Raw genomic sequence first — 14191 nt, forward strand, 5'->3', positions numbered from 1 at the left:
TTTTATTATTTTTATTATTATTATTTTGTCATTAAATAGTATATCGTATTTAAAAAAAAAAAAAAAAATATTTTTTGTTTATAGTACTCTTAATATTTTCTTCTTATGTTAACAGACACATGCATGGTTCCTTTTTTAACATTTAATTTGTTTTATTTTTAAATTAAAATTATGTTTTTTTTTTTTTTTTAATACAATATTTACACGTTAATTTTTTATGTTGGGATCATTTTTTTTGTTTTTTTTCTAAACAATATTTTTTCATTTTTTGCCCGTCTAGGTGTCTATGGAGACGTGTTGCGCGTGAAGATCTTGTACAACAAAAAAGACGGTGCTTTGGTACAAATGGCTGAGCCCCACCAAGCACATTTGGGTGAGCTTAAAAATATATTATAATTATTATATATATTTAATTTTTGCACATTTTTTTTCAACCATCATTTTTTTGTTTTATCTTTTTTCTAACACTGCCTCTACACAAACATTAGCCATGCTTCATTTGGACAAAGTGCGTCTATATGGAAAGTACATACGAGTAATGCAATCCAAGTACCAGACTGTTCAACTGCCCAAGGAGGGACAGCCCGACTCGGGGCTGACTAAAGATTACACCTCGTCACCGTTACACCGATTCAAGAAGCCAGGTTCTAAAAATTACCAAAACATCTATCCACCGTCGTCTACTCTCCACTTATCCAACATACCGTGAGCATTAAAATAGCAATCGAACCTCATGTAATAACGTTCTCGCATTATCAAATTCACTATTTTGTATATTTATTTTACAGGACGACGTTATCGGAAGATTTCTTAAAGACGGCGTTCGAAAACAACGCTTTCACCGTCAAAGATTTCAAATTCTTCCCGTTAGTATATTTATATTGTTATTTATATCTCCGTGTGTTTGATTTTTAACCGAATGACCTTTTATATTTCAGTAAAGACCGCAAAATGGCACTTATTCAAATGGAATCCTTGGAAGAAGCCGTCGCCGCACTTATCGTAAGCACAATAAACATATATATTATACCAACACACGTCGTTCTTAAATGTTTAATACAATAAAAATTATTCGTATATTAAGTAACGTCCCGTCAGTTAAATCTTCGAATTCTAAAAATTATTAAAATCTAATAACTTTTAATCTACGAAATCACATTTCTATGTCTTGTACTAGGGGTAGAAGGTACTAGGTACCATTTAAAGTTCAATATCGTATTGTGCATTCGGGTGTGTAAGATTATAAAATATACGTAATCTTTCCGTGTCCATATATATTATATTAGCTTAACATTAGAAATAGTTCCCTATAGACGAAATCAAGTTTTCATCTTCGCATATTGTTAATTTTTTTATTGGCCGAATATTTGTTCGTTGTGTTGCACAATTAATATATATTCGTTATTTTAAATTTGTATTTAATTATATTTTATATAGGTAAGTAACTAAATTTTATTGTTATTTACTTTGAATTTAAATGACCAACGGTTTTTATTTTGCGCAACTGAATTACTATTCCTGCAAACGACCGGGCGCAACTGGTTTTATTTCTGTAAAAGTCCAAAACGCTCCCATATCCCATGCAATCCATTGAACTACAGTATTAGACTTAAGTACTCATTTTTATGTAAAATATATCAATAATACAATGTCAACGCTCAAACACAAAAGTCTATTATTCATGTGACTTGTACAAAAAACAAATCGGGGAAATAAATTAATATATACATTTTAAGTGGACAAACAATCGTCTGACTTGAACGTTAAAAAGTATCCTATATCCTATTTTGTGACTAATATCTGTTTTTAATTTGTAGAAGATGCACAATTATCGGCTCAGCGAACAAAACCACCTGCGCGTTTCGTTCTCTAAGTCCAACATCCAACCGGACACGCTGACACCCAACTAGGCATCTCTTACCCTACGCTTTAAATTACTGGACATTGTTGCCAAACTACGCGACAGTCAATGATCTTTACGAACACGACTGTGTTTTACAAGTATTTTTAATTATAATATTATTGTTTCATATTTTAAATTTATTCGTAAACAGTATTATTTTTTTTAATATTATTATTCTTTATTATTATTACTATTATACTCTGATTTTTTTTTTTTACGCGATTAACTTTTAATTGTTTTTACATTTACTTTTTTCTCATGGCGTATTATTTTCGCATATATGTATTTACATGTTGATGATTTTTTTTCCATCATTCCTCTAAGTGTCTTTATATTTGTGTATTATTTAATCTATATCTATATATTGTATGTGTATTATTTAATAAGACCAATGTAATGTCTAGGTCGTAAAAAATATTTATTGAATTTGAAAAAAAAATATATTATTTTAGTAGTAGAAATTGTCACCAAAGGATGCGAGGAAAACGTGTAACATAAAATCGCACTAAATTGTATGTATTAATGAAACGATTAGTATTTTTTTATTATTATTATGATTTTTATTTATAATTTATACTATTTTTTATTCTACTATTATATATGATTATGTTTATTTTTAGATTAAAAAAAAAAAACAGTTTTTTTTTTTTTTATTATTATATATACGAGCAATTTCTATTATGATTTGTTAAGATGAATAAACTGTTTATTTTTTATTTTTATTTTTTATTTTCCGGTATAAACGGATATCAGCTCGGTCGTCTCGGCTGAATGAATTATCATGACATAATATAGGTATAATTTTCATTATGCGTTATTTTTATTTATACGGTAATCGATATATTAATCGATTATCCGTCGCGGCGCTTGTTATTAATTCGATCGAGGAATGATATATCCGTCGTGTTTTATGTTGAAAAAATACTGATTTTTTCCCCTGGTATTTAATTTCATTATTATTTTCCTCGTTTCGTTTGTACTTATAGTAAGTTATATTCATTATTTTTTTTTTCTCTAAATTATCGCACTGAAAAGAAGTGAACATATCGGAACTCATCGATCACAATCAATTCTGTATCATAGCCAATATTATATACCTTTTAAATCTTAATTGTTAAGTTTTTTTTTTTCAACTGAGTTAAATTTTTGTCAGAGTATTATTATATATTATATATGTAACGATATTAATATTTAATACTAAATATTAGCGTTAGTAGTGGTCGGGTATATAAATGTTTATTTAATTTGTTTATTTTTAACTATAACGTGTAGTTATATATCGTTATACTATAATGTAAGTGTAACATATAAGCCCTAAGGTAAAAAAAAAAAAAAAAATATATATTATTCGTAAGTGCATAATGTGTAGTAGAACGCGTTAGCGCGTGTATAATAGCAATTATTTTTAAGGATGAATGCCAATGTGACAATCAAAATTCTAAACGACGAATACGCCATCACACGTAACGTCGGCAACTGTTCTTGAAAAAAACTAACAGGCGCACGCACACCTCCACGGTATCGGTTCTTTTGCGATACCGTATATTATGTAGTATATTCCTACGTAAATATTATCATAAACTATTCGTGTCGATCCACGCGTACGTATATTTTGTTATCGTCTGACATTATTATTATAACAACTCTTCTGAGGTCCACCGTGCGTCTGGTCTTGAAATTTCATTTTTCACGAAAACATTGTAAACTTATATAATACTATTATAACAATTTGTATTATTATTATTATTATTATTATTATTATTATTGTTGTTAACTTAGACTTACCTACTGATGATGTCCTCGACTGGTTATCGAATTTGTTATCTAATCGACGACAGCCGTTTTCGTCCTACCCATGTCAATTCGTGCGCTGACTAAGCGTTACCTGCAATAATTTTAAAATATTTTATTTAGACATTATTACAATAATATTGTGATTAGTATATTATAACAATATGTACTCATAACAATCATATTTAGCTAATTAACGCTAATATTAACTAGGACAATCGTTTGTCGCGGTCATTCCGGACTGCCGGCACACACTTAGATGTATTTTATTAACGAGTGAAAAAAAAAAGTTATTATTATTATTATTATTATTATTATTACTATTATAATTATTATTATTAAATTGTCCCTTTGTCGTTCACTCCCTACCGACCCAAAAACCAAGTACCTACTAACCTACTAACTTGCATTATTATTGTGTATTCACGTTGGTAGTTTAAAAGTGTAATATGTTAAAAATAAATAAAATGTTGTTTTTTTTTCTTTTTTTTTAATCGTTTAGATATGTATATTATTACTATTTACTATGAAGTATATAAGATCATATTCTAGATATGATTTCTTTTTTCTGTGTCACTTAACATATAAATATACATTACGTGTAGGAAATTTTTTCGAAATGTAACCACGCAGTAATATCGAAGCACACGTATCGCCGTCGTCGTGGTTCTCTTCACACTTCGACTGCGATCACATTTTGTCATATTTATATATTATTGTGTTTAGTCACACGCATAGATCTTATTGTATTATAAATTATAACATAGATTTCGGTTTTTTTTTCCTGTACGTCTGTGTGCGCGCGTCTCATCTCTCGAGTACCTATCGTCAGTGCGTGGATTCGATTTTTCCGTTATTTTCGTGTTATTTTTAAATCGCTATAATATCATCGTTGTGTCTGATCGCGTCGTCATCTCTATCAGCTGCAACTACAGTGTGTGGGCGGAGTGATATTCCCTCGTTTTTTTTCCCGAATCGGTCGTGAAACTCCCCCTCCTCCTCCATAACCTCCATAACCGGGAAATAGAGAATGAACACTGCTGGCCTCGTATACTTCTCTCGGTACGTGATCGAAAATTCTAGGTGGAGGCCTTTTCAACGCTTAATCGATATTTAATAAAAAAAAAAAAAAAAAAATTAACATTTGTTATATCATTACGACCGTGAAAAAAAAAATGTTAATTTCGCCAACCGATATCACCGATGAATGAGACCATCGCGCTATACATTTTCTATGATAATCAACGTTTTCCCTCGAAACCAGGCGCGTACCTATGTTTTGTTTCACAAACCGCGCTAAATGTTAACGATTGCTGAAATTCATAACAAATCGGAATCGTATTATGGTCGTCACCGCTCCGCATAACGGTTTTAATTATAATTATTTGTTTTCCCGTACCGGTTGTTCGCGTTACGATATCTTTTTTATCCGTTGGATTTATCACCAGCGATCGTCAGCAAGACGATGACGATACAAATATCTGATAAAATAATAATAATAATATGACGTGACCGTGAAGGGCGGTAATTTTCACTCGTTTTCGTCTGAAAAACTATGACGTGCAGGACATTTCGCCGAATTTTTTTCATCCTTCGACGTGAAAAATTAGTCCTTTTAAATAATATCCACGCGCTGTTGCTACCGCCAGATGAGTGGAAATCGTTTTACGAATGCGATGTAAAAATTATGACACGATCAAACGATATGATATTAGCAGGTAATAATGAAATCGGATGTTGTGCACGTGTCGTCCAAATTGATTTCTCACCCGATCGCGGTCACGTAGTTCGTCTCGCGTCCTCCGCAACTACAATAATAATACACCTCGTCAGTTTATCGCCAACACACTCCGCGCGCACACTGTCACCCAATGATGGGCCCAACGTTCGTCGGATTTACGTTATCCGAATCCCATTATCGAAATCCCGACAATCGGACGATTGCATATTATATATTAATATGTTTGACGTTCAATAAAATTATTTTAATTACTCGCGTGGTGCGCATCGATTGCGTCAACGACGACATCGCCAACGACAGACGTGCAGTAAAAATTACCCATCATCGTATTATTATTATGTATATCATCTTTATAGTAGCCGTTTTGATATATATGTATAATTTTTTTTTTTTTTAAGTTAACTCTCGACAATCATACGGGGTGTATAAACAATCACTAGTGTTATTTCTCATATTTATATTATAATAATTTTTATGTGTGTATATATATATATATGTGTGTGTGTTTATGTATAGACCGACGACCCGAAAAGCGTACAATTCGTACACCAGAATAAATCGATACATTTATATTTATATATATATATACATATATACATATAGTATATACATACTATTAGAGATTTTTTTTTAAATGTACTGTTTTTACTTTTAACAATATTTAATATTGTGTACCACATATCTTTTTCTTGTGTATCTCACTATATGAAACTATACGTTATTATTTTTTCTACTTCTTATTTTTTTCCATTTTTACTATACATGTATTTTTGTGACTGTAACGTTTTCTAATTTCTATTTTTCAACAGAAAACAAAAAAAAAAAAATGACAAAATACATACTGTTTTATCTTCGATTTACATCTATTTTGTTTTTTATCTCTCTCTCTCTCTCTCTCTCTCTCTCTTTCTCTTACACACACACAAACACTCTTTACTGTCTCTTTTTCTGATTCTCAAACACTTCTCTCTATTCTTTATTCTTACTATGTTTCTCGTCATATGTATGCCTAATCTATACCTAGTATATACATATACCCAGTGGTGTGGCGAACGATTATATTTTAGAGGCGATCACCTCTGAGAGATCTCTTTAAATATAAGGGTGGGTAATGATCAGTAGATGCTCTATAATCATAATTTAATACTTAATAGGTAAATCAATATTGATCTGAAATATAATTAGTTATATTACTACGATTGTATCAATTTATGTTAGCCACTCATCCCCCTACACCATTTGGTCCTTGGTAATTTTTCTTTACCTCTGAAAAATGTTCAGTTCGCCACTCCACTGAATATATATACCTTCTACTACATCTACTTACGCCTTTATTCAATACACATGCGTTATAACCATATGTTAACTCTATGGTTGGAATAATATTATATAATATAGTATGTATTATTATGAATATGTGTGAGTAAAATAAACGAAGACTTGTTAATATATTATACACAAACACACACCACAGACATCCGACACCACCGACCGGTACATTGTTTGCAGTATATTCATTAGCCGGACTGAACACGAAATGATAAATCGATTAACTTGAAAAATAAAAATTGAAAATTTTTTTAGGGAGGACGATCTTCCACGTGAATACATACCTTGACGATGATTCAATGTATATTTATAAATTATATCTGCTCTGTGTGTCATACCTTATATTATACGTTAATTATTATTATAATATTGTGCGTTGAACTGATTCAACGTGTGTTTACATGTTTTTACGCACTAAACGGACATCCGCTTCGATCGTCCTACTATTTGTTGATCATCAATCCAATCCATATAACAATGAATAAATATATTTTTAATTTTTATTTTATTATATTGTCGTTGCGTTGATGTTTGATTTTTTTATTTTTAACTTTTTTTTGAGGAGGACTATGTTATTATATTATTATTGTTTATCAAATACACTATTACACACATTGAGGTATACTGATTGTCATTCAATAAATTATAATATTACACCGGCTACAACTATACACCGTATGATTATTGTATTATTTGTATTATACAACGACATTGTAGTTAATATACACGATACGTAGCTGGTTAACTTATATTATTATAATTAACTATGATTAAACATGATGATGTGTTATACGACAAATAATAAGGCTAAGTATATAATGGCCCGCTCAAAAATGTATGAAACATCGTATTTTATAGAATTTTATTTATGTTTAAGTGAAAATATATTTATTATGAAAAAAAAAAATTAAAAATATTAATTAAAAATTTTTGAAAAAGAGAAAACGAAATTCATGTTTACGTGAAATTTTGTGTTTCTAAATTCATATTTGTATACATAAATTATAATTTTATTTCGTTTTTACACGATAATTAAGCACTTTTTATCAAAATAAATACACTCATTCGCGTTTTATTCAATATCTAAATAATATTGTCATCATTATGATTAGGTATTATTATCATTATTATTATACGGCGGGTAATGCAGAAAAGTCGAAGGCGTTTTTTTATTTAAATTTATTATTATATATTATTAGTGTATTGCCCATAAAAAGTAGTTTTAATATAATTACTATAAATTATAATAACACATATTTATATAATGTACGACAAAACGCGATATCTTCGTGAATTTATTTTGCAACGTAATGATAATGATAATAATTTATTATATTATATTGTTTTTTTTTTAATTTTTCTTATATTGATATTTATATTATATATTTATGATAATAATGTCCGTGTGTAAATTACATGATAAACCCATCGTGATAAATTTTTGTGCAAAGAGAACCATTGTTTTTTCAGTATGCACACGCGTTCAATACCTACTCCTGGCGCGTGGGCGCTTAAAGTATATACTTAGGTTAAATATTTAAATATATATTTAATGTATAATTTTTATTTTTTTTTTATCTATAATTTACAAATAACGAGTACAACGTATACGCATATTATACATTCATACACATGAACGCCGATAAGGCACACACCACACACACACACACACGAACTTACATAACTTAATATAATATAATAATTATTTAGATACGTATACGTTGTGCTCGGGTCGTAGGCGAGATTTGATTTCATCATTTTATTACAATATTATAATATTAAACTATACGCGTAGATCGCTGTAGCCACTGTAACACTGTGTAGAGTGCGTTTAAGATTTGTACATTTTAAGCAACCAAAAAAATAAGAATCGATATTATTCCTATTGTATATTCAATAAAATAAATCGTAATGTAAAGCGGTTGAGTTGATGATATATTAATTATGACAATGATGATTTTCTGTTATAACATTATTATAATAAATAAAATGAAATCAAAGTTATTCAAGTAATGTGTTTTGATTTATTTGTCCACGCGAACTTGCAACTGCGAACACCGTACACTATAAATACACATCCTCACACACATTCCTATTATTAAAACAATAATATGAGCAAGATACTCAAAAATCAGTATAGCGATAGTAGATACTAGATACTTGGATTTGAAGTATCGAGATACTATGAACCGATACTTCATATAATTGTATCAAAGATACCACCCAACCCCGATTACTTACTGTATTCTCTCCATTGTTGATCCAATATTATCAAAAGTAATTAAATAATCTTCTAATTTTGTTATTTTAAAAAAGTAATTAAATATTTACTAAATGTAGTAAATTTCTGTAGTATAACAATGAAGTAAGGCTGCATCTAGTCCCCGTAGGTTATGGATATCTAATATAGGCACGGACGTATCATGGTAAAGACGTTAAGTCCCGTTAATACGTGTATGTGTGGTCTATCGCAGTGTACAAATATAACTAAACATGGCTAATGGGTTGAAAAATAATTTCGTACAAGTTGTATGCTCAGCCTACAGGAAATCACCTGTAACTACTCAATTGTATTTGTATTCGCAAAATAAATATTAATTATGATAGTAAAAATCAGAATTGTCAATAATTTGCAATTAAATTATAGTATTTCTAAATTTAAATTGTTCGCGCCTTTTACGCATATAATAGTATTAAGCTAAAACATAGTCAAACAGTCGCGGATGGTGGGTAGATAAGCGATTGCGGGAGATAATCGTAAAAAATTAATTTTTCAAAGTATCGCATGAATGTATCGAGCATTTTTCGATAAAATTATTTTATGAAATACTCGATAAATTGATAAAAAATGTATTTAGGTACAAGATACAATTGTATCTAAGATACGTATCTTAGATACTTGTATCGAAGATACTGCTCAACCTTGAAAATGGTGTGATTATACCGGTCGCATTAACCCGTGTAAACTAAAAGCTCATGGTATGTGTTAGAAAACAAAAACTTAAACAACGATTTTTAGGTATCGTGACTTTTTAAATATACACACTTATATACAGGTTCATAATTTATGGTATTGCACTATTGCAAGACCTAATGGCAAAAATCTTAAATAATGACGCCACCCGTATACGTAGGTGCGTAGGTATACAAAAACAGTTGTAAAACTATGTCAAAACAAATATGCTGTCTACGAACACGTGACGACCGTTATCGATATTTATCGGTGAAAATCAGGAGTGACTCGGAAATATAATAATTTGATGGTGACTGAGATAAACGCCCCAACGTCACCTCCACCACCACGGCGGCATATTTGTCCTGCGATTGTTTCGAAAATTCCACGAGAGCAATGATCATTATTTCGCGTCACATTCCACTCGAGCTTGTTTCGATAATACAATAAGAACATTCACCACCACTGATGTATGCTCTTACAAATATGTACTAGTTATAATATCAGTGTTATGTTGTATAATATGTGCGGGTTGAAGACATATAACGACAAAAGATTATCACAGGTTTTTTCGACTATGATAAACTGTTATTTAAACACTAAAGCGTAGCTGTAAAATATTATGATACCTTATTTAAGTAAAATATAGATGCAAGTGTTTTTTTTCAAAAATATGCTTTACGGCACAGAATGACGGGTGTATGGCCCCTATGCGTTACACTATCCAATCGGTGTTGAAAAAAGTCACATGGATGCGCAATGGATATAGGTTTGCTTCCCATAAAAAAAAAAAAATGGTCTACGCCACTGGATGCATTACTTAAATCTACTTAGATATAGTTCACATTTAAAAATACTTACTTAAATTGTATATGCCATTAAAGAAGTGTCCTGAGCATTTTTCAAATGAGAACCACCCTTTTACCATGCATTGTTAATAGGATGATGTTTTTGAAAATTTTAAGTGTTAATATTATGTATTTAAATCGAAATCCAAATGATTGATAACTGAGTTATTAAGCTATAGTTTAAATCTAAGTCACTAACGATAATATTCTAAAATAATAGGGGTGATGAGAATTTGAATTTTATTGTTATATATTAAACAATATGATTATATTAATATTTTATATTTGTAAAAATTGTCGCAATTTTTAAATACACATTTTATTTTTATTTTTAAACCATCATTAAGGATTATTATTAATCTCAATATCTATTGAAGTTATAATATTCAAAAACTATACTCTTTTGCATTTTAATTCAGATTCATCAACATTTAAAAAAAAAAAATAATCTGTATATCGATTGACAATAAACTATAAAATAGAAGAAAACTAAAAAACTACTCTACTAGGTATACAATTAAATTTGATGTATTACAAAGCAAGATTAAATTTTGACAATATTTAAACAATAGGTACTCGATTTATTTAAAACATTTTATGAATATTAAATGGAAATTGCTAGAATATTTTTGAATATCATCACATTATTATATTTAGATTACTATAATTGGTAAAAAATCTAATGTCACTACAATAATCTTTTTTAAGATGTAGAAAATATTTTAAGTGGTTATTGTAAGAATATTATTTTAAAATGTAACTACACGCCGCGCTTGACATGTTAGAAATTTTAATAATTTCAAGTATATCGAATTTAAATATTTTTAATATACTATACTAATAGTAATAGCTACTAATGGTTCTTGTGAAAATAATCTGTTCAATGTTATAATAACAATATAATATGAAGGTATTTAAAAAAATATTATCACTATATAATATTATTAAAGCAATAAATTCCAAACATTGTGTAGATGTTTTATAAATTTGCTAAAGTACTAAGTAATATTTTTTTCACAGAACAAAAATTATCAATAAAAACATTGTGTTTCTTTATATTCACTTAATTTTTTTACATGTACCTAGGTTTGACAATATAATAAAAACAAAAATACATAGAATGTATTTATATACCATGCCTAAACACATTGTTATCAAATATGTATTTTTATAATAACAGTAATCAGAACCCCCCCCCCTCATAGTGGACAGTGGTACACCATACGAGTGAGATGTCCTATAAAAATACGATATATAAACAAATAAATATGTATAAAAATCTTAAAAAGTGTATACAGTTTATCAGGTTTATCTTTTACGTACCTATACGAAATTCAAAAAAAAAGTAAATGTAATGATATATAATAAATCCTTACAGGGCTATAGCTATATCAAAGTATTATAATATAAATGTGAGCTTTTAGGTATCGCTCTATTGTACAATAGATGTGAATGACTGTATACTATAGTCAAACTAAGAAATATATTCGGAGGCTGATTTATGGATAAAAATGTGGCAAACTACACGACGGGCATATAAATGGTAACTTAGTGGATTTAACAAACGGATGTTGCCTGACCCCGCCTAACAAAACTTAACCACCGTCAACTGTGCTTCTTAACTAGAACAGAGTAAAATGGATGTGATGATTTATAATCCAATGATATATTTTTGAATAAAAAATATAATTTTGATCTAAGGCGGCGGTCTGTCGGCATATAATATAGCGAACTTTATTTCGTGATAATGTTATATGATATTATTAGTAAAGTAATTAGGTAAGTTATTTATTTTATTATTAGTATTACGATAGGTTGATTTAATATTTGCCAAAAAATATTGCATTCATTATAATATTATTAATACTTATTATTATTATAATGTTTATTTATACCATATTAAAATCTAGTTAATAACTTTTTAATCATTACCTAATTATTGTAAACCAGTGTGTATAGATTTATGGCACTAAACTATAAATTGGTAGTATCACAAAATTAATTTAAATATTTAAAAATATCAATAAATTTAGTAAAATTTATTTTATACGTAAAATATGTAAATCCCCAAAAATAATGTTTTTAATTTATTATAACAAATTAATTAACCACGTTAATAATTATATCTAATTTAATCTATATTTAAATTTTAAAAGTCTATAAAAAAAAAAAATTAAGATTACCTATATAATTTTTGATTTTTTGGTTTCAATATAAATTGCTTATGAACAGGGTTAGAAGTCCTAGCATATTTTTTTTTTACAAATTTGCAGAACATCAAAAGTAATATTCACATTTGTTTTTTACTTTTCTGGTGTTTAGGAAATTAAATTTTCCTTATTTATGCATATTTACGGTTTTTACTAAAAGTGCTCACTACACGGGTAAATATGTTCTTAACTAAAACGGGATTAAGGCATGTATAATTAAAATTCACCTACTTACTTACCTAAGTACCCGATATTTCCGTGTACCTATATACTCGACATTACCCATATATCAACGTACTCAACATGACCCGTGTATTTTATTCTTCAGGTATTGGTATTGAAACTATTGTACTATTTTTTATGTACTAATAAGTAATAACTCATAATAGTGAGTAGTTGAAATTGAAGTATTAGTAAAATAATTATTTAGTTATTTAATGTAGATAAATAACATGACTTGATGACTATTGTTATTGTATCGAATATTATTCTTATTGTAGTAATTTTGGACATCCGATATTAGGAGTAATTTAATATTCAAATAAATATAATGGGATATCAAATCACTATAAATTCTAAGAACCATCTATATATAATTAGGAAATATATTATTTCACAATAACTACGAGTCCTTGGACTTGTCATTACGAATCATGATTTGCAAAAATATAATCAAAATCATTAATAGGTACAAAGCTGAATTATTAAGCTATAGACAATAATACATTTAATTTATATTCTTAGTAGTTTTTTTTTTCTCTAACAGTAACAAATTTATGTTTATGTTTACACATAGTGATTTTCGTATCAATTAAAAAATGTTAATACCATAAAAAATAGAAATAAAATTTTAGTCTAGTAAGTAATTTTAAGTAGAACAAATTGTTAATATTTAGAAGGGAAATCATGCATAAAAAGAAGAGGAAAAATAATAAGAAAGGTTTTTCTATGGTAGTCGTGGGACTACCACGAGACGATCGTAGGTAAAGATTAATATTGATTCAAGTATTAACAACTTATTATGTGTTTTCGTGTCTACACGTCCGATTTAATCGACATATACGACAAAGCTGAAATGCATAAATTATTGGGTTTGCCAAATTCAACTTATATGAAAATAAGGCATTATATAATCATACGAGCTCATACAAATTGCATTTATAAAAACAAAGATTTTCGAAAGGCGAATTAACAAAGCATAACAAGGTAACTAAGTGATGAAGATCTAGGGAACAAGGAACAGAGACGCCACATCGAAGAAAAACCTCAGCACAGACGCACAGCATATTCCAATATCCATAACACCTTCACGACGCCACATACTATATCACATAAATTTGTATATACTTAAACCAGTTAAATTAAATAAATAAACTAACAATTTTAAAACGTTATTGACTTGAAAATCATTTAATT

General features: G+C 28.7%; 1 protein-coding gene across 7 annotated transcripts in view; it reads left to right on the forward strand.

Moving 5' to 3' along the window:
• Positions 1–2072, forward strand: part of LOC112593043 (polypyrimidine tract-binding protein 2) — a 177741-nt gene extending 175669 nt beyond the window's left edge. For all 7 annotated transcript variants that reach the window (XM_025337269.1, XM_025337275.1, XM_025337272.1 and 4 more), the window contains 5 exons: positions 281–373; positions 489–705; positions 789–866; positions 939–1002; positions 1818–2072. In XM_025337269.1, coding sequence (XP_025193054.1) covers positions 281–373; positions 489–705; positions 789–866; positions 939–1002; positions 1818–1910 — 545 coding nt within the window. In that variant the 3' untranslated portion in view covers positions 1911–2072. The remainder of the gene's footprint in view (positions 1–280; positions 374–488; positions 706–788; positions 867–938; positions 1003–1817) is intronic.
• Positions 2073–14191: the final 12119 nt, after the last annotated feature.

This window comes from Melanaphis sacchari, unplaced genomic scaffold (genome assembly GCF_002803265.2).
Source record: "Melanaphis sacchari strain LSU unplaced genomic scaffold, SCAv2.0 Contig19_pilon_pilon, whole genome shotgun sequence".
Classification (NCBI taxonomy): domain Eukaryota; kingdom Metazoa; phylum Arthropoda; class Insecta; order Hemiptera; family Aphididae; genus Melanaphis; species Melanaphis sacchari.